This window comes from Odontesthes bonariensis, chromosome 6, assembly GCF_027942865.1.
Source record: "Odontesthes bonariensis isolate fOdoBon6 chromosome 6, fOdoBon6.hap1, whole genome shotgun sequence".
Taxonomy (NCBI): domain Eukaryota; kingdom Metazoa; phylum Chordata; class Actinopteri; order Atheriniformes; family Atherinopsidae; genus Odontesthes; species Odontesthes bonariensis.
In genome coordinates, this window is record NC_134511.1 from 24,997,876 (window position 1) to 25,019,859 (window position 21,984).

A 21,984-nucleotide genomic window follows, 5' to 3' on the forward strand; every position below is an offset into this window, starting at 1 on the left:
GACCCTCCGCATCTATCCTTTACCCGGTCCATGTTTCCCCCCTTCAACAACCCAAGTAAGCATATTCATCTGTTATCCGCCAAGACCCGTCTACAAACTTCTAATCCGTCTGCTTCCGTTCCTCAGACTAACCACAAGGCTGGTTGTGACCTCACCACCGTAAACATTCCATTTGTTCTGTTTTTCTGGATCCCGGTTGTCACAACAAATGAACATTTCAATTTACTGGTTTTCCGAGTTGATTCTGCATGTGGGTTAGAAAACTTGAAGGCAACATGACAATGTGGACCAGCTCGACTGGAGATGGTTGGTGATGGCTCAGGCACTCTCCTTTCCCTTTCACTGTCTGAGCCCTGCACCTTATATTGTCTCCTGCTTTCTCCCTCTTCATCTTGGTGATGCTCTCCCTCCTCCATATCGTCACTGCTGTGATGTTCTCCCACCTTCTCCTGTCTCTGGTCGCCTTGGCCTTGTATTTTATCTCTGTCACGTTTCTGTTGCCCTTTTCTCTCTCCTTCCACCTCTTCTTCTTTTTCTTGCTCTCCTACCTCATCACCTCCAAGTTGTTCATTTTCTACTTCTCTTGCCTTTTTCTTTGGTGAGAAAAAACTGCATATGCTCCCTTTCCTCTTCATTTCTGTAAGATGTAAATTTACAATGTTTTCCTTGACAGATGTTGAATGAATATTAGCTTTTGTAGCCTAACGTGTAGCCTACACAGGACTAACGTCAGACCTAGACTAGGTCACCTAGCTAACATTACATGTATAGTTAGCGAAATAATGTCCTTCAACCTGATTTTTATCATCTCAAAATCAGAATTGCAACTATACTAGTACTGTGCTTTCATTATAATTTAATTTATTGATAGATAGATAGTTAGATAATTAATCAGTACCTCTTTACATGTATTGTAGTGTCTCCTTTCATCGCGACTCCGGTGTTCTCTCGCTTCGCGCCACTCAGTTTTCCAAACAAAGCAGTCTCTTGCAGCACTGGCATCATCGCGTGCTGCATTCACTACAGTTGTACATTGAAGATTCGCGCTCGAAAATATCAAATTGGCCATAACTTTTCTTTTAATTTGTTGCTGCCAACTGGGGTGGCATTATGGGTGGCAAGGCTTTCGTTTAGGGTGGCATTTGCCACCCTATGCCACCCCGGTAGATCCGCCCCTGCGTGTCTGTGTTTGGATCCGTCCATTGGGTACAACAGATTGACGCTACATGAGATTTACATGTATTGTAGTGGATATATAGACATGCACTATTAAAGTATTCACTCACCCTTCCAAATGGCCAAAGGTGTATAAATTCAACTACCTAGGCATGCAGACTCCTTCTACAAATATTTGTGAAAGAATGGGTCGCTCTCAGGAGCTCAGTGAATTCCAGTGTGGTACCCTGATAGGATGCCACCTGTGCAACAAGTCCAGTCGTGAAATTTCCTCTCTACTAAATATTCCACAGTCAACTGTCAGTGGTATTATAACAAAGTGGAACCGATTGGGAACGACAGCAACTCAGCCACGAAGTGGTCGGCCACGTAAAATGACCGAGCGGGGTCAGAGGATGCTGAGGCTCATGGGACGCAGAGGTTGACAACTTTCTGCAGAGTCAATCGCTACAGACCTCCAAAAGTCATGTGGCCTTCAGATTAGCTGAAGAACAGTGCGTAGAGAGCTTCATGGAATGGGTTTCCATGGCCGAGCAGCTGCATCCAAGCTATACATCACCAAGTGCAATGCAAAGCGTCGGATGCTGTGGTGTAAAGCACGCCGCCGCTGGACTCAGAGCAGTGGAGAAGCGTTCTCTAGAGTGATGAATCACGCTTCTCCATCTGGTAATCTGATGGAGGAGTCTGGGTTTGGCGGTTGCCAGGGGAACGGTACTTGTCTGACTGCATTGTGCCAAGTGTAAAGTTTGGTGGAGGGGGGGGCAGCAAGATGATGACGATGTCTATGCGCGACACCGAAGCTTGTAGAGTGTTATTCCAACATGGCAGCGGACACAACGTTACCGTTCGATGCAGCCTTAGAAAGTGTTTTAAGTAGCTTAGAACGCAAGTTTACTTTTAAAAAAGAGCAACGTTTGGCGTTGAAAGATTTAATTCGGTCGAATTTCTGTCGCTCTACATACGTCATCTGGTATAAGTGATACAATTGGCTATGAATCGCGCGCAAAGCAGCATGGGAAGAACCAGACGCCATTTGATAGACATTCGTAGCACCCAATAAACGGATCTAGGCATTCGGAAACCACGCCTCAAATACGAGAAAATGCACACCTAGTTCCCAGACCACCATCTCATCGAGATTGTGGACGCATCAGCCAGGCTACCTAACTATGGGACTCAAGAAGAAATGTAATCTTTTTGGATTATCTCTTGTTCTAATGTGCCATTTAGCATCACCAACATCTACGACATGTATTTCTAACTTCATATATACTTTGAAAAATATAGTGTTCTAAAAAGTCTTGCATTGATTTTTGGTTAATGTCTGATAGTTTAAACACAGATGTTATTTTTGTCAATATCCCTGCCACCCTTTACATACTGTGGATCAAAAACTAATATAAGTTCAATAAAAATACTAACATTTTTGATTATTGATGTTATTTGCAAAAAACTGGGACATCTAAATTTTCGGTGGAAAGAAATCATATATCACATAATTTATGTATGACTAAAATTATATAAGAATAAGTACCGAGAAAAATTCTTTTTGTTCTTCTGTGTAAAGTTGTAAAAGTCCCTGCAACGCAGCTGTTTCAACATAACCGTGGGAGAGTTGATGTAGAAGCCTGATGTGGCATTTAATCTCATTTAAATTGGATAATTTAATTTAAATGAGGCTAAATGGTAATCGGTTAATCTCGGTCTCAACTAGGGTTGCCAACCGTCCCTCGAAAAACCCTAGTCTCAACCTACTGGATATATTTGGAACAACATTTACCGTCAGGCGCCATATTAGATAGACATAACACATCTGCGATCGATGTGAAGGAAGTTGAGCACTATTCCAGATGGACAGGCTTCTCAGACCGGAGTAGTCGATTTGAAAACAGTCGACGCGACTCCCATATGGGTGACAAGTAACCGAGTGTAACATCCAGGGGCCGAACAGTCCGTGGCGTGCGGTTGTCTCCGTTGTTAGTCAACTCTCCAATAGACATGACTTCCTTGACACAGAGAAGTTCGGGCCTCGTGCAAAGGCGAACCGAAGCCTCGCGCAGTGCTGCCGACAAAGAACGTTCGCTCGGCCAGGAGGACAACGAGCCCCGGCGGGGAGGCGAGCAGGAAGATGACGATAACGGCGACTCCAAAGAAACACGTCTCACCTTAATGGAAGAAGTGTTGTTGTTAGGACTGAAGGACCGCGAGGTAATGACAGACAATCCTGACTTTCTCACGCTATAAAACAGGGTAAACGTTGACGCTTGATGAGGGAATGTTATCCGAGCTAACGTGAACAACAGCTAGATGCTACCAGCCACACAGCACAAGGTAACATTAGCATACCGACTAGCTTTAAAGCTAACAACAATAACGGGCCTCAGGCACCAGTTCAAGCTGGCTGATAATGTTTTGGTAAAGAACAACTGGATTTCCAAAGGCGACCTTTAAGATGAAATCAGCAGCCATGGTACAGTGCTTTGCACACGCTTTCTTGTGATGACTGTGCCAATAAATAAGATTGTGGTTAGCAGGGTAAACGGGAAGGACTGAAGTGTGTTCGGTGACACGCACAGGGTTAAACTGAGCTGCCGGCTGGAATAGCACTGAACAGTTGACTACTCTCAGGTGAGTCGGTGCATGAATGTGTCAGCAAGTATCTTGGCGCATTTGAGCCAAAGTGTGTGCTGCTGAGTTTGTCCTTCCTGCTGACCTGCATGCTGGAAGGGGTCATTATCTGTGGGAACTAAACTCTGAAATGAACTCTTCAAAAGACATTTTGGGGGGAACAAACTGCCGTGACAAAGAACTAAACTCTGAAAAGAGAAATACAGGGGCTCCTCTACCACTCTTTCCGGTTTATGCCAGCGTAGGAAAGCTGTGAGGAAAGTGTTTTGTGAAACTAGAAAGGCGCTACACACATGAGTCTGTTTTCCATTCATTAGTTTCTGAGAAGCTAAATTAGCTCTGGAATGCGCCGGCTGTGTTGACACAAGATTAATGGTCTCAAAATGAAAAAGTCAGTGTAAAATGTTAAAACCCTGTGTGTTTCTTTTTAAGCTGACGAGTTGTCAGACATGGAAATGTTGTGACTGAACTCATTCAGACCTGAAGCAGCATTTTGGTGGATCACCGTCTCCAGAGAGATGTTTTTGTGTGAGCATTTGATCATTTTCAAGACATGAGTACGGTTATTATTTCATTATTTGAATGAACATATGTGCAAAGTGAATCATTTACAATAATAGCCAAAGGTTTAACCTCTCCAATTGGGTTTTGTTCCACATTTCTCGTTTCTTCAGGTACAGAGAAATTAAAGGTTTCATTTTTCAGAAAACCCCTCGGTTTTCGATGTAAAAAGGTTTTATTATTTTTATAAATGATTTGGTTGGAAGCCACTCTCCAGTAGAGGAAATCTCAGAGTTTTGCTTTAAGCTATTAGTTCAATGGATGAGGCTTTCACTGTAAAGTGAAAGTTTAGGCTATTAGCAACAAAGTATAAACTAAGCCTATTTTGTGTATACAGACACAAAGGGGTTTATTTTTGCTCCGCTGAGGTAATAATTAAATCAAAAATGGTAATCCCATTTCTAGAAAAGTCAAGCATGTGCACTCTGTGTGTATGAAGCCATGGCAACCACCGCAGTGATGCATTCAGCCCTCCCCTCATCAGGGACAAGTAGAAATGGCTTCCTCTAAGGCCTTTCCTCTACACGGAAACGTTTTTCACTGTAACCGATACTTTTGCTTATCGTTTGGCTGTCGCGGCCACACGGAGCCGGCGTTCCCACTACCCCAAAACGATAGTTTTGGAGAATGGGTTCCAGAGTGGGAAGATCTGAGAACGGCGTTGTTTCGTTTCCATTGTTACAGCCAGAAAGGATTTGTTTACATCTGCGGCAGAGCCACATGGCCAACGCCAGTGACGTATACACATACGTCAGTGACCAGTACAAAAAGCGGCTTCTATTCAAAATCCAGAAGAAGAAGACAACACAACAAGGACAGACAGCGATCATCATGGACCCCACAACATTGATAGCAGCACTGCTGCAGACACTGCTAACTACAGCGGCGTTGTTGAAGGAACAACGTGAGCTTCGCGCTGGTAGAAGTAGGGGCGTACACGCATGCGCATTGCTTCTTCTATTGTTCTGGTGTAACCGGTGGGGGTGGCTTACAGCGCACTTAGAGGTGGGGCGTGTGTACTGCATCGTTTTCAGCGTTTTCATCATTTCCAGCTTTCCTGTGTGGTCGCAATAATTTTCGTACCAGTTTTCAAAAAAACCCTCGTTTCGTTTCAGTGTAGCCGTAGCCTTAGTCAGTGTTTCTCAATTCCGGTCCTCGGGACCCACTGCCCTGCATGTTTTCGATGTTTCCCTCCTCCAGCACACCTGATTCAAATGAATGTCTCCTGATCAGGCCACTGCAGAGCTTGATGATGAATTGATAATGTGAATCAGGTGTGCTGGAGGAGGGAAACATCGAAAACATGCTCTGTGATTTACACATTCCTTTTTCTTTTTTCTTTTTTTTTTTTTTAAACTATCTGTTTTCTAATTATGTCAAATTCAATAAACAAACAAACAGTGGTGTAATACAGATGTAAATTCAACATACCACAGAACAGATACCAACCCTCCAGCACCTGGCCCCAACACATGGGCACATATAAGCTGCATTCGCACTGTAGGAACCTTTGGCAGTTCCTATAACCTTTTAATCCACAGGGCCGTTTTTTACAGGAGCTCGGGACCACGGCCCTCAGTTCCTGTAACCATTTTAGCTCCTTCTCCTCAGCTGGGTCTGTTCTGGGTTCTATAGGAACACATCTGACGGAGATGTTTGGTGGTTGGTAGCTCCGCCCCTTGTCATGTTGTCACGGCTGAAATGTTTCCTCATACGACACGGACACAACCGGCGCGTGTTTAATAAGTTAAACTTACACGTTTCAATGTTCCCTGTTACTCTTAATTGAGTTTTGATGATATCAGACGGTTCATTTTTAATTGAATAATAATTTTCTGTCAAAGTTGAACGTGACATGTGACACTATACAACTGTTTCAGATAAATACAGAACAGGTATTTTAAATTAATATCTTATATCTGACGGGTCAGTCGTTTGCCCTCCAGCAGCGGTGGTCTCTCTTGCTGTTCGGGAGGTCTCTCAGCTGATGAACACATCCCTCACACACGTAGGAAACTCACTCGCTCGCTTCAGTGAGGAGGTGCCGCTCTCTTTATTAAACAGACCGGGAACACAACTACGACGCATAAGTGCGTGTAAATTGTCTACAGTGAGACATCGCACTCTGACATCAACTAATCAAAAAAAATTTGCCTTCTCTGCTCAAACGGGTGGCGCTGCTTCAGGTGATGAAACAGATTAGGGGTATTCCTCGCAAAATACCTCCACACCACCGAACTTTTCGGGCCCTTCTTATCAACAATGTCATCAACTGGTTGTTTCTTCCAAGGGAGCGCTCATTCTCTTTCTTTCTACCGGTGCCGCAGCACAAACAAACACGCTACTATTCCAGCCACGTGATTGGTTCAGCACGACGCAACTCTCGTTGTCATTGGCTATTCTTACTGTCTGTCAAAAGATGGGCGACTGTAACCTATCGAGAAGTATATCGACCATGTTTCATATCGCTGTCGAAGAAAAGTTATGACTCGATAGCTATGGTTATCGTTTTAGCGCCCAGCCCTACCTGGAGGCCACAATCACATTGTTAGTATAAGCAGAAATAGAAAAAGACGAGGGAGAGGACAGTAAGGCTTTCAATGATACCGGATGAACAGAATTTGCTTCCAGGGTCAACCATGATGGAGGGACCTCAATATCAAAAATGATTAACCCAATTGTTCAAATTTAAAGTGTTTGTTGCCCGATAATAGTAAAGGAAGTTTGGCAACACCATTCCGCCCAGAGCCTTGTTGCAAACTAGGGGTGATGCGAGAAGTGAAAGAATAAACGGCTCCGCTGCAAGTCACCTGCCTTTTTCTGCAGAGGATTCTTTTAAAAACACTCCACATATTAGGGGTGTGCAAAATAATCGTCATGACGATGCATCGCGATTCTAATTTTCGTGATCTACTGCAAGTTCTTGACGCCAAGTATTGTTTTTTTTTTTTTTTTTTTTTTTGTTTTTTTGGGGGGGGGGGGGGGGGGGGCTTTTTCTGCCTTTAATGATAGGACACATGCAATTGATGCATTTCGCTGCAGTGGATGTTTGCAATATTTATTTTATTTTTTTATAGTTTTATAAAGCCTATGCACTTTTTTTGTCTGTACTGATCATCCCTATTTTGTTATTTTAAGTTTTATAAATCCTATGCACTTTTTGTGATGAGTGTGTCCAGTAATAGTATGGCAATACCTCCAAAAGTTGTTTCAATAAATACAGTTATGAATTGATTTGCTTTTAGTTATGTATCAATTGAAGACACTATCCAGATCATACACAGCCAGTCAGCCACTGGTAATGGCTGTATTTTTTTTTAAAGTATGTTCAGTGAAAATATTGCAATGCATCGCAATAATTCAAGTATCGTGATGTATCGTGATAGTATCGCATCGTGGCATGTGAATCGTGATTCGAATCGAATCGTGACTTCTTTGCCAATACACACCCCTACCATATATATATATATATATATATATATATCTTTCAGCATTCCCGTTATAATAAAATAACTTATTATTTTCAGATCTGAATTTTTTTATTTCCACATTGCAGGGCTACACTTCGTTCTGGAACGACTGCATTTCCTCGGGGTTGCGAGGATGCATGCTGATTGAGTTAGCCCTGAGAGGACGCCTCCAGCTCGAAGCTTGTGGCATGAGGAGGAAAGGTCTGCTTGCCAGAAAGGTAGAAAACCTTTTTCTTGGTAAGCTGTAACTACATGAATATAAGAAAAGTTCTTTTTAAAATATGCACCAGCTTGGGGAGGCATAAGCACGTGGCTGGATTTGCTTGGGTCAAGGTAGTTTTTATTTGTTTTCACGATGATGCCCATACATCATTTTTTCTCATGCTTCATCAGATCCTTAACTAAGAGCAGAATCATTTAGCACCTGTTGCTTCAGATAACTACACCTTGTAACTGTCTGTCTTACTTTTGAATGAAATTCCCAGGTGATTTGTAAGTCGGATGCTCCAACGGGAGATGTGCTCCTGGATGAATCTTTAAAACACATCAAAGACACCCAACCCCCAGAGACTGTGCAAAGCTGGATTGAGCTTCTGAGTGGTGGGTTCAGCTATTTCATTGTCCAACAGACTCACAATGGTTGTTGCATTTTCTTAAGAAGACTTTTGCTGCCTTTTTTTACTTTCTGTTAACATGTTTATGTTCATGTTTAACATGTTTAAACATTGACTTGTTTATGAATGCAATGATAATATAGATGCAGGGCTATTAGTTTGAACTTTTATGTGCACCAACAGCAATGTAGCTAAAGTACAGCCTGGCAGACTATGGGTAATATAGATGTCGAAAAGTTTTGCAGTCATTTGCTTCCCACTTTGGATGCTACTATAAACTGTTGGGATTCTATCGAGTGATTTTTTTTTTTTTATTTTTTTATTTTTTTTATTTATTTATTTATTTTATTTTATTATTATTTTTTTTTTATCCGGGTGCATGTTAGTTTTATTTTTTTTTTGCGATAATGGACACAGCTTGGAGAAGTATTTTTGCCATGTTTCAGGTGGGTGGGTTATGGAGGAAAGAAAAACTGCAGTCTTATTTACGTAAGATATTTAAGTAAAATCTTGTAACTTCAGGGCTCCAGAGTGAGACCGAAAATTTGTTCAGTGCAACTCACTTATTTCTTTAATTGCACTGGTGCACCTAACATTTAGTTGGTGTGTTATGATAGAAGGACATGATGGCCGGCGCCTATCGAAAGTAGAGGTGGACCAGCTCTGCCCCGGAGATTCTTCTTGGTTGATGCGTGTGCTCTTAAACCTCTGACCTATAGGCTATTCTCAGGGCAGCAACACATGCGAGCTTCTGGTAAAACGAACACACGTTCCACCACACACCAAACCAGTTCCTCAAGATGAAGAGACACATTGATTCAGTTATCAGGCCCCTCTATTGTGGAATAAGCTGCCAGTAAATGTCCGGGAAGCAGACACCCTTTCCACTTTTAAGACCAGGCTTAAAACTTTCCTTTCTGATAAAGCTTATAGTTAGGGATGGCTCAGGTGATTCTGAAACATCCCATAGTTAAGCTGCTATAGGCCTAGACTGCTGGGGGGCCTCCCATGATGCACCTCTCCTCCCTCTGCTCTCTTAAAGGGCGGTTTATGGTCGGAAACCAGGTCGTCTGCGTGTGTGTTGCCGTTAACACAGACATGCCCCCCCCCCCCCTTACGCAGACACTCTGGTGCACCTCCCCAAAATTGTAACTCACCACAGACAGTGCCGCAGATATCGTCGCAGGGAGGAGAGTAAGGAGGCCTCTTATTGGTCAACTCTACATCCGCCCTACACTATGCGTATTTCCGTTTTGCTAACCGGCTAATGGTGGCGCTAACCGTGACGATTCTTTCGCCTCTCTGCCAGCTCCAGTAGTAGCAATATTTCTTCCATTTCTAGATCGATCAGCTGCATCTCAAAGTGCGCATTCGTCCAGTCGCCATTGTTGTTGAATGACCTCCGTAACCGGAAGAGAAACACGCCACCCACCACACCCACAATCCTAGCTTGTTCGTGATTGTCCCTCTTGCGTTGTTGCGTGGAATTAACGTAGCGCAGACCGCGCTTCAAAATTGGGCATAAATCAAAAATAACTGCGTCATGTCTGCGACAAGCTCCCTGCGACACACTGCTGCGAGAGTATACACGGCCCTTTACTCTCCATGTACTTGTGACTTTATTGTGGTCATTAACTCGTGTTTCCCTGTTCCAACAGATATCCTTTGAATGGTGTTACAGTGTTTGTTGTCCCCTCTTTTCTGTCCTCTCAAACCCCAGCTGGTGGAGGCGGATGGCCACCCTTCCTGGTTCTGGTTCTGGTTCTGATGGAGGTTTTTCTCTCCAACGTTGCCTTGTTCACACTCAGGATGGGGGATTGGACTGAAGAGAAGTTTCAGTGCAATCTGTTGGTTTCCTTACCTTGGATACTTTTTTTTTTTAAATTGGCTCCGTATATATGAATTGGACCAATATGAAATCTAATAAATTGGATTATGATTATATTACAATTAAGTGGATAAAATTGGCTTGAATTAGACTGTATCTTTGAAGTGCCCCAAGTATATCCTCAAGCTACGGAAAGCTCTACACGTTGTGAGGCGGTCTTGCTTGATCTTCAGTACATGGAAGTCAGCACTTGTGGAGTGGCAGACTAGAGTTGTGGCCTTCATTTTTTAAAAGTGCGCTCCATCTAATGGGGAATCGCTCTACTCAGCCTCTCTGGGAAAGTTTGGAAAGGAATTGGAAAAGAGGCTCCGTCCGATTGTTGAACCATGGATTCAAGAGGAGCAGTGGGGTAGTTTTCCAGGTTGGACAAACAAAGCCCCTGGAAGCAGATATTCATCCTCAGGGAGATACTGAGAGGGTGATGGGTCACCTTTACTTGGAGAAGGCAAATGACTGTGTCCCTTGAGGAATTCTGTGGGAGCTGGTTACGCTGTGTGTTTGACTGCCAGGGCTGCCCCTTGTAAGCAATTCTGTTTGTAGTGTTCATTATTAGGATCTCAAGGCGTAGATGGAATTTTGGTTTGGGAACCATAGGGTTAAATAAATAGATATATAAAAACTTTATTTTTATAGCAGTTTTCTAAATAATGTTACAAAGTGCTTAACATAGCAGCAAAATGAAAAAGAAAAGAGGGGACAGACAGCCAGATCAGCAGGAATAGAATATGTATCCCATTAATCAGACAGTACCAAAGGCCCTCAGGAAAAGGAACGTTTTAAGGAGAGATTTAAAGGCGTCAAGAGAAGTTGTATGCCTGTGTGCAGCGGGTACAGAGTTCCATAAGGTGGGGCTCACAGACTGTGATGTGGGGATAGCTAGAAGAGCGCCATCTGTGGATCTCAGTGGTCGGGAGGGCACATACCAGGTCAATACATCTGAGATGTCTTCAGGGGCAAAGCCATTTAAGACTTTGAAGGTGAGCAGTAAGATTTTGAAATCAATCCGAAAAGATTAAGAGAAAGCCAGCGAAGGGAATCAAGCACAGGGGTGATGCGTACATCCTTTTTTTGTATCAGTGAGGAGTCCAGCTGCAGCATGGAACTGAGAGATAGGTCTCTAGTTCAGTTGAGATGTGGGGTCCAGGTTGGGTTTCTTTAGCAGTGGCTGCACAACTGCATGCATAAAACTGTCCGTAAAAGATCCAGAGGCAAGAGGAGAATTCAAAATCTTTGGGATGATGGAGCTGACTGCGAGGAGTACTTCTTTATGAGCTGAGTGGGGACATATCCAGAGTGCAGGAGGAGGATGTTACACGGGACACTGAAAGGGAGATTTGTTGAAACCGTATAAAAGTGGCAGAATTAACATGGCGAATAAATATTCTACAAAAAATCAGGATGGATATGAGGTTGGATATTTTCTACTTTATTTAGAAAAGGAGCCAGGAATTGTTCAGGTAGTTCAGCGTCAGATTCTTGAAAGGAAGAAGGAAATCCGTTTAACAGTTTTAATTACATTCAACAGTGTTCCAGGGTTCCGATTCTTATTGGATATCAGTTGTGAAAGGTAAGCCGATTTTGCATCTTTAACAGCTTTAACAGGTAAATTAGCATTTGATTCCTAAGGGCAGTCGTTTCAGGGCTCGGGTGTGATTATTCATGTTAGATTTTTGTTACTTAGATCATTGAACCCCTGCTTGGAGCAGAGACTCTACTGCAAAGTGGGTTAAGAAGGTAGAATTAAAGGCATTGCAAAATCTAACTGCAGAGTCAGCATTGAAGATGCGAGAGTATCTCTTAGGTGCCATTTATACTAATGTGTTTCTATATCGTTTCTATCGCGGATGCACTGTCCACTTACATTAAAATACTGGAATACGACTTTTTAGGTGGAAGGATTCAAAGACGCCCGAGCCCACGTAAGCATTCGCATACGATGCTGATTTTAGCAGTTGTAAACGGTGAAAAACGAGGATCCGCAGTGCTGAGCTGTAGCTACTCGGCTTTTATAATGAGAACCCAGCCACTGCAGCAACGCAAGCCGTACATGGAGCGCTGCTTTTGGGTTAGACCGGGAAGAAGCAGCGCATGGTGGGACAATTTCGTGGACCAAGTTGTTGTCGCCGAAGAATGGCGCGAGAACTTTCGAATGTCCAGAGCAGCCCTGATAAATCTGTTAATATAAAGCAGTTGCTCATGCTCCAGATGCAAGGGCGATCATGTGATGGCTGATTAGTCATGTGACTGGCGAATCAGCCGATCCCCGTTTCAGCAACTTTGTGTGTAAATGGAAATAGTTTGCAAGACGCCGACACGAAGAAATGGTGAAATGAATTAATGTAAACAGAGCCTTAGTTTACACAGAGGAAATACACTGATGAGGAGGGACTTTAGAGGTAATTGCTTTCTAGTTGGTATGTATATCAGCTTCAGAGAGGTTAGGGTGAAAGCAGGTGAGAGCACCAGGTCTAAGGTGGGACCTTTGGAGTGTGAAGCTTCTTTCACAGACTGACTGAGGTGCAAAGAGTCTACAAATGATCAAAACTCAGGGGCCTGGGAATGGGAGGGACAACATAAATGGATCAAGAACAAGCACATTGTCATATTTAGGTATTACAATGGATAAGAGTTCCCAAAACTCTGAAATGAAAGTTAATGATTTCCGAGCTCTATATATCCGGATGCACTGTATGGTGGGTGGACCTGAGATTCAAAAACTTAAAGCTTCCGAGGAAGGAAAATCACCAAAATGAACAGTATGGCACTTATGAAGACCACCACTCATCCAGATGGCCTGGGTGAATGAAGATATGCATAAACAGGGAGGCCAGGTCTCAGTGATCAGAAAGGCACCTAAATTATTACTTGTCAATAAATCTTCAATCAGAAAAAACTAGTTCTTAAGAGATCTGACATTCTAGAGGCCAATGTGTTTTTAGATTGGCTTAGAGGACACGGAGGCAGACTGAAACGTAGGAATCATAAAGAACAATTAAAGTTGGGAGCTGTCTGAACGTGGACATTTCCTGGTGCAAAGACTGAAGGCAAGCTGAGGCCAGCAGGGAGAGCTGGTGGGATGAGCAGTGTGTGGAGGTGCATCGGGGGCAGAGGAAGAAGAAGAAGAGTTGAGTGTTAAGTGGTTGGAGATGGAAACAGGTTTGCCACAAGTTTTTAAAGTTGAAAAGGTCGTTGTAGTCTTCTTTAAGAAGTTCTGACTGATGGCGGCTGGTAACGTTATTTTTGCTGACTTTGGAATCAGCTATTATAACGGTGGAGGAGGAGAAGTCCATTAGCACCCAGTAGTGCTGGAGGACAGTCGGGAACGGGATGTCACTGTCGGCAGACCTTTCTGTGCAGCAGTGGCAGACCCTGGAGAAGGATTGTTTGACAGAAATAAGTAGCCAGAGCGTGTGAACACAGACTCTTTGATCTCCTGCCGGGATGATGTTGTTGCAGAAGGAGAAGCGGACTATTAATCCTGTTTTTCCCTGAAACGGAGCTCTACCTGAGCAGCAAGACCAGCAGGAGTGGCAGACCTGCTCAAGTGTTGTTTGCTACTTCGGCCCAAGAACTCTCAGGGTTAGGTGTGGAGCAGGAAGTAAAGTGAGGACAGATGGACTGTATCCTGGAGTGCTGCATTAACTGAGGAAATCTGTTTGGAATGCCCAGAAGCCGCACCCATGAAACTGTTTAAGAGAGAGTCCTTAAGTTCCTCAGAAAGTCTGCGATCTTTTTGTTTGCTTTCTTTACTAGATCATGGTCCTCACTGGGTGCAGGCGGCGGCATGTTGGTGGAAAAGCTTAGCTTGTTTTGGCTAACAGCTGATCGATGGCTAGTCCACTTTGTCACCAGGAACATAAATCTTTGAAAAGGCGCAAAACACAAGATGTCTCTACCCAGATCTGTGCCCACAGGTGAGGGTTGGAGCAAAGGTGGAGCAGCAACCTGGAAGCTTCTCCTTCCGGCTCAGCTCCCTCTTCACCACAACAGACCGGAGCAGCGCCCTCATTGCTGCTGGCGAAGCCCCGATTCGTCTGTCCATCTCTGACTCCAACTCACCATCACTGAGAACCAGATCCAGAGCAGTGTTAATTTTGTCACCCATTTTTTAATTTAGTCTTAGTCTTAGTCTTATGTCAAAGTGCGTTCTTATTCTTAGTCAGTTTTAGTCTTTTCACAAATCATTTTTGTTAGTCATGATTTAGTCGACTAAAAATCCTCAACATTTTAGTCTAGTTTTAGTCAGGCGTGGGAAAATGTATTTTCGTCTAGTTTTAGTCAAAACATTTTAGTCTTTAGTTTTAGTCTTTAGTCGCAATGCAAGTCCAAGTCAATCAAACTGATATCAACCTGTCTAGTTAGGACATTACTTTTTCCAACTTGAAGGCAGAACACCAAACCTGCTGTTACCAAACTTGCTGTACTTGTTTCACAAAACGCTATACAATAGCTCACAAGTATAAATAATGGTGACAAACATAAAATCAGGATACACATACAGTGCTAAATAAATCATGCTGTGTGGATGATTGTTCATATAGACAAGACACAACACCTTTCTTCATTCTCATAACTCGCCATCTCCCTGCCTGTAACTGAGTTTGCATCGCAGGGCAATCTACATCAGCAACACACACACACGCAAGTGTCTGTGCAGCTCCGCTTTATATTAGAAAAGCCCAGCGATGTCACCGCAGAGTTGCGCACCTTCTGTGTCACGTTGCAGGCTAATTATTATGCTACAACGTTCTAGTTAGCGTTAGCTCTTTATTTTTTAAAACAACTTGTCTCGCAGGCAGCGTTCTTGCAGACAAATACGATGTAGCACATTGCTCGTCATGTTGGAAGAAGGCTCAGTCGCGTTACATGTTCGACGAGATTCAGAACTTGTTGAAGCAATACTGAAGTAATCCTACTGTTTAAATAACATGTAAAACAAAGCGGGGTAAAGTCAGTATGAGAGAAGGGAAATGTTTTGCCGAAGTTTTCCTTAACTCCTTCATTTACCACTATGTTCACTATATTTCCCAGTTTAGAAAAAAAAAACGCCAAACTAACGCAGCATGAGAATCCTATGCTACCTGCATGGGTGTTACCCTACCATGCTAGCAAACTAACACGGCGATGTATTAACCTCAACCACTTTACTCACTCACCCACCAAGTTATTACAAGTGATGCTTTACTGGACAGCGTAATGTGCTGTCGTCAAACCTGACACCATGTTAAAATGTAAGCGAGTCCATCACTGAAATAGCACATACCCTAGTTGCTTCAACCGTCTGTTTCCATCACTTGGATGAGCATGTAAGCACTTTCACTCGGTTTACCACATTCTGATACGAACATATTTGAACGTGACGTGTCAACTGCTGGCTGAAACACATTTAATCATTTTCAAAAGTTCTGGGGGATCTTCTAAATTATATGGTCGACGAAAACAAGGGATTTTTTTTGTTTAGTTTTTATTTCTAGCATGGCATGTTCGTCTCGTTATTGTTCGTCAACGAAATGCATCTCATGACACACTTTTCGTTTGTGTTTTTTTAGAACACTGTAGTCTCGTCATCGTCACGTCTTTTGTCATAGGGAAAGGCTCGTCAACGAACATTTTTAGTCTCGTCTCGTTTAACGAAATTAACACTGATCCAGAGATGCCGAAACTCCTCCCCCTGAGGCAGAGACTCAGAGAGAGAAATGTAAAAGCAACAAAATTAAAGACAAATCAGACCAAGACTAAAAGCAGAGCTTTTCAAAATGTATAGACAGGAAAACGGTATCAAATTTTACAATGTCTATTTGAGCCGCTCTGAAGACCATCAAGATGCCGACGCCAAGAAGCAGGATGAGATGTCATGAGGGTTGTAGTTCTGTTGATGTAGTTTGGTTGGCCTTCTCAAGCCATGACCTTCAGCACGCACTGGAGTGGTTCACAGCTGAGTTTGAAGCGGCTGAAGAGATGGACGCATGGATTAGGGCTCCATCAGCAGTAATAAGGGTGTTGCACTGGTCTATTGATTGAAAGTTGACTTTTTTTGTTTTACTGGTCAGTCTTCATCCATAGCCGCTTTCGGACTGTAGGAACCTTTGGCAGTTCTAATAACCTTTTAATCCGCGGGGCCGTTTTCTCCCGTGTTCGGACATACAGGAACTCGGGGCTTTCTCCCTTAGTTCCTATAACTATTTAGCTCCTTCTCCGAGGTCGGGTCTTTTCATGGTTCTATAGAACGATCTGACGGAGGTGTGTGGTGGTCGGTAGCTACGCCCCATGTAATTCTATCACGGCTGAAATGTCTCCTCATATGACACAGACACAACCGGTGGGTGTTTAATAAGTTAACTTACACTTTGTCTCATTTGTCTGCAGCGCTGCTCTCCTTTCTTCCTTCATGAAATAAAAAAGTATCTCCTGACTCTCTCTGTGAGCTCTTTCAGCCTCGATATTAGACGCCTGATGTGATTGTCCATGATTAATATCACCATCATGCAGACCATAAACACGGTGGCCTCCCCACTCTCCATATTAGCTTCTTGGTGGTGTTTTTTCTACTCTCCTTACTTTTACCGTTTTGTTTTGTGTTTGAATGTAGCGCTAAATGGCTAACGGCTAACACGTCACTGAAGCAGACGGCTGCGTGTGGCGCATCAGTCCCTATCAGGTCCCGACTCATGTGCGAATGCAGACTGAAACAGTTCCGCTGGGGAAGGATAGTTATCAGAACGAAATTCGAGGAGGGTAGTTCTGATAACTACTTTCTTAGAACGGTCTGTCCGAAAGCGGCTCATGTTAATGAGCTCTTGGTAGTGACCCAGTCAACGAGATTGCAAACCTGAAATGTGTTTACTTGCCTGGCCTCAGCCTTAGAGATTGGGGAGGGGCTTGTTCATCTGGGGTTTAGCTTGAAGTAGAGAACCTCCTCCTTATTGAAAGGAGTTTTTGGTGTCTGATTAGGATGTCTTGTGGTCTCTTCCCTTTGAGGAAGGCCTCACTGGGAGGAGACCCGGGGGACAGATTTTCTATCTCTTCTGGCCTAGAAATGCTGTGGGAACCCCCCGGAGGAGCTTGGAAGAGGAATGTCTCCATTGCCCTTCTGAAACTGTTGCCGCTGTGACCAGACCTTCAGAGAAGTGGGAGAAAAAAAAGGGACAACCCAAACATTTACTTGGGACCCGTCAAAGATTTTCTGTTAGATTCAGTTGTATTTATAAAGTGCCAAATTACAAAAAAATGTCATTGCAAAGCAATTAGGATCCAAGTGATTTTAATCCAATCAAAGAGATTCAAGTCCATATCAGTTCAATCTTCCATCCTGAGTGTGCATGAGGTGGGAAGAAAAAAACTCCCTTTTAACAGGAAGAAACCTCCATCTCTGGCTGCAGCATTTTGGATAAGCTGGAGGCTTTTCAGAGAATCTGTGGGATTATGTGATTAATAATATTACCAAGGTGAAAGAAGGCAGTCCTAGAAACCTGTTTTATATGCGAGTCAAATTATAAATTGTGGTCAAAAATAACTCCAAGGTTCCTCACTGTAGAACTAGAAGCCAAGGAAATACCATCTAGAGTAACTATATAGCTAGACAATTTCTCCCTGAAGCGCTCAGGTCCAAAGAAAACAACTTCTGTTTTTTCTGAATTTAGAAGCAGACAGTTCTGAGTCATCCAGGTCTTTATGTCTTTAAGACATGCTTGTAGTCTGACCAACCTATTGGGTTCATCTGGTTTCATAGATAAGTACAGCTGAGTATCATCAGCATAGCAATGGAAATTTATGCCATGCTGTCTAAAAATGTTACCTAATGGAAGCATGTATAAAGTGAAAATAATTGGTCCAAGCACAGAACCCTGAGGAACTCCATGACTCACTCTGGTGTGTGAGGAAGATTCTCCATTTACAAGAACAAACTGGAGCTCTGAACTTGTAATCATAGCTGTTAGAAAATAAATTCAGTCAAAATAAATTGTGACTTTTTTCGAGATATTGAATTTATTCAAATTAAAATGCACATTTTTCAAATGTATTTTGTGCTTCTGGAAGGGAGGTTGCTGAAGTTAACGGCTGAATGGTAAACGCTGAACATCCAAATTTGTCTCCGGTCCACAGTCTTGTTGTTGTTGCAGATTTAAGATGGCTGCTTTCCCTTTTTCCCCTTTCGTCTGCAGTGTAAAGGTGGCTTTGTCACCACTTCTGAGGAAAAAAGTCATGATGTCATGTGTGCCCCTTTTATTAAGGATGTAACGATCCAGTGAAATGTGGTAGTCTACATTCTCAATACCAAATTTGATTTGAAAAATATGTACTCGCAATGTTTTCCGAGTAAACTGTGGTGTTTGTTCCCACACATATGCATGCACACACAGGTTTTTACACGCTGAACAGAAATCACTGCGCCCACTAAATTTTAGTAAGTTGCAGCAATCCACTCACCAAGAGGACCTCTGGTGCTACACAGTAACGTGCTTGACAGTATGTGTTCCTTATACAACATTAACTGTCCCGTCCTGTCTCTCTCTCTCCCCCTCCCCACAAATATGCCCACCTTCAGGGGAGACGTGGAACCCGTTGAAGCTGCATTATCAACTGAGGAACGTCCGTGAACGACTGGCCAAAAACTTGGTGGAGAAAGGTGTCCTCACCACTGAGAAACAGAACTTCTTGCTTTTTGATATGACCACACATCCCCTCACCAACAACAACATCAAACAACGGCTCATCAAGAAGGTTCAGGAGGCTGTTCTAGACAAGTGGGTGAATGACCCTCATCGAATGGACAAGCGGTTGCTTGCACTTATATTCTTAGCCCATTCATCTGATGTTTTGGAAAATGCCTTTGCCCCTCTGCTAGATGAGCAGTATGACCTGGCGATGAAGAGAGTGCGGCAGCTTCTAGAACTTGAGCCCGAGGGGGAAAGTATGAAGACCAACAGCAATGAGCTGTTGTGGGCTGTGGTAGCTGCTTTCACCAAGTGAAGCACCGCCAGCACTTCTGGGATTCAAGTGCTACTTTGTGCACTGTGGAGTGAGAATCGGAGTACTAATCCCAACATGAAGACTTGAATGCAGTTCATCCTGGACTTTTGAAATGGGCTGCCCTGTTCTATTATCACTTTTCATTCCTCCTTTATTTTCTTCCTGATATGGTTCCTTGTCAGTCCTCCGTGGCCCTTCACACCACGGGTTCATTTAGCTAAAAATGACAGCTTTCATGGACGTTTGAATGACATGGTTGGTAAAGAAATGGGTGGGACAAAAATGAAGATATGGATTTCTTCTCTGATAGGTTTATGTTATTTTGCAGGTGCAGTTTGTGTGTCAAAGGTTGCTGAAGATAAAATTAGGACATTTCTGAGAGTACACTAACCGATGCGTTGTACATCTTACAAACTTATGTGGAGAGCAGTTGTCCTGTAGGGAAGTAGCAGCTTAACCAATGATGTCGGCATGTCTTTAAATGGTTATCTTCCTCCAAATGTAAGGCCTCGCTCGCTCACACTAAAGAATTTGAGCCCGATTTTTGGGTCTCAGACAAATCATGGAGGCTGCAGGCAAAATATCCCACATCTTTGGCAAACTGGCAGCTCAAACAGCAGCCATCCATCACTGTGTGTTAAATCTCCAAAGATGCCTGCCCGTCCCAGACTGGATAACTGGCCTGTTTGTCAGGTGGCTGGAGGCAAAAGGAAAATAGACTAATGTACAACAATGGCCACTTTCTCCTCAACATTAAGGTGAACAGAACAGACTGAGTCACCACAAGCTGCTCTGTGTGGTGTATACTGTAGCATTATTGTCTACGTACATGACAGCTGGAACTGCTGGATAGAATCTAGGGTTCAGTCTGGTAGTGTGTAAGCTCCTGCTACATGTCAGCCATGTAGTATGAACATGCTAGAGCTAAAAGTCTTGAACCCAAGAGAAACGGGTATGTTTGTGTGAATAAAGCAATGATCCAACAGCCATGAAAATGTCGTAGTCTGAACGAGGCTAAAACCAACTGTAAGAGTATAATGTTTGTGGTGTCACTTGATTTATTCTGAGATCCAGGAGGCAGCTAATGTGGGAATATACAAAAGTCTGCTGACGTCGTTAAGTCATTTCCACAATTTTACCCCGTATCACACCCCATCTATCTACGCATTGTCCATGCGTTGCCTGTCCTGTGCAGAGAACCGGGGGAGCTGACCAAGCACACGCTGGTCCAAGAGCAACGTGCAGATACTGGTCACCAGTATGTCATTGTCCAGACATGAGTTTTATACTTCACATTACCTACATGACCCCCGTTCCACAAGACTTTGTTGCTACAGTGCCACCTGGAATGTACAGTGTTTCTTAGGCTGAACGGTCAGCACATACGTGGAAGCCATATTCAGTCCTGGGGACATGCAGTTAGCTTGTTTGGCTAGTTCCCAGTGATAGCACGGAGAACCTTTCAAATGAAATGGCCAACTCATCTAAGGCCTTGTGTAAGAATAATGCTTCTTCAATCACTGTGGAACATGTAACTGAAAACTGATCTTCAATGTTTTATTTTACATCCAAACTGAAACGTACATTTAGGTTGAATATCTAGCCCCCGACGTCACAGATGAAGCAAATGAAGCTAAAATGTGTCATTGGCAGCTGTGAACTGGTACTAATCAGGGTAAATCCTGGAGAAAAGAGAGCACTCCATTCAATTCATTTCAATTCTAACAGTTCTGATGCATTTAATCATATGGTTTGATCAGCAGCACCATGGGTGGAGCTCAGCCTTTCACTCACTGCTTCTGCATTCTACCCAATAAATAAGGACACAGTTGTTGACCTTTGTTTGTGAAAGATTATTATCAACCCTAAGCCTTCCCCGGGTCAGGAGGAGGTCCAGGAGGTGTTCCACACCGTGGCCTGCGAGCCGCTCATGGGCTCCAGTCCAGCGAGGAGTTACCATACTCAGTCGGGTGTAGACCTACTGAAGCTGTAAACAAGATCTTCTGTTTGGAACCACCTCTCGACCAACAGCTGCTGTGTGCTGAAACTAAAGGCAGCATGTCAAAGCCCTCTGGAACAGGCAAAACCTTTTGATCTTTGATTTAATAAAACATTTAAGCAAGTATTGGAAAAGCGTTATCAGCTCTGATCCTTTCTTAAAATAAGTGATCTTTAGAACTATGACTTTTGATAGCAAAGCAACAGAATCCAAAGGCATCTTCCACGACTCTCAGGGATAATAGATGGTACTGTGATGCCAATCAGAACATGTCACTACACCACAGATTCTCTGACCCAGGCAGCCATTTTTAGACACATGCTCCCTAACAGATGATAGTTCATTTTGTGTCAGGCACAAATTTGAAATGATATTTAGTCAAACTCAACTTTAGAAATTGCAGTGTACATTTAAGACTCAGCATGAACTGTTGCCTTAAAGCATCCCGGGAGAATCTGGGATCCCCCTACAGTTGTGGCATATGTGCAGTGGTATATGTGGGACTGTTGTCAGAAAAGTCCATAAAAGACCTCCAGAAGGTAAGGCCGTGTTACAGGTCTTAAAAATAAGACTGCAGACATATGTGATGAACAAAGCTTCCAGTTTATCTGGAATACAGTTAGCTTTTATTTTGGTCCAATCAACAGCAGTGCAACATGATGCATATATTACAGCTCC

The 21,984-nt window shown here is 43.2% G+C and overlaps 1 protein-coding gene across 1 annotated transcript; it reads left to right on the forward strand.

The window, feature by feature from the left end:
* The first annotated feature begins 2,968 nt into the window (after positions 1–2,968).
* Positions 2,969–21,430, forward strand: golph3a (golgi phosphoprotein 3a). The gene is made up of 4 exons (XM_075468126.1): positions 2,969–3,384; positions 7,922–8,053; positions 8,321–8,435; positions 18,883–21,430. The coding sequence occupies exons 1-4, from the start codon at positions 3,175–3,177 to the stop codon at positions 19,305–19,307; spliced, it is 882 nt and encodes a 293-aa protein (XP_075324241.1). The 5' UTR covers positions 2,969–3,174; the 3' UTR covers positions 19,308–21,430.
* The last annotated feature ends 554 nt before the right edge of the window (positions 21,431–21,984 follow it).

What these genes read in the sequence shown, in the direction of transcription:
- golph3a (XM_075468126.1), top strand. Translation starts at nt 3,175, where the DNA reads ATGACTTCCTTGACACAGAGAAGTTCGGGCCTCGTGCAAAGGCGAACC. An exon ending in AAGGTCTGCTTGCCAGAAAG is followed by an intron (nt 8,054 to 8,320) that starts GTAGAAAACCTT and finishes TGAAATTCCCAG; the next exon opens with GTGATTTGTAAGTCGGATGC. An exon ending in CTGGATTGAGCTTCTGAGTG is followed by an intron (nt 8,436 to 18,882) that starts GTGGGTTCAGCT and finishes GCCCACCTTCAG; the next exon opens with GGGAGACGTGGAACCCGTTG.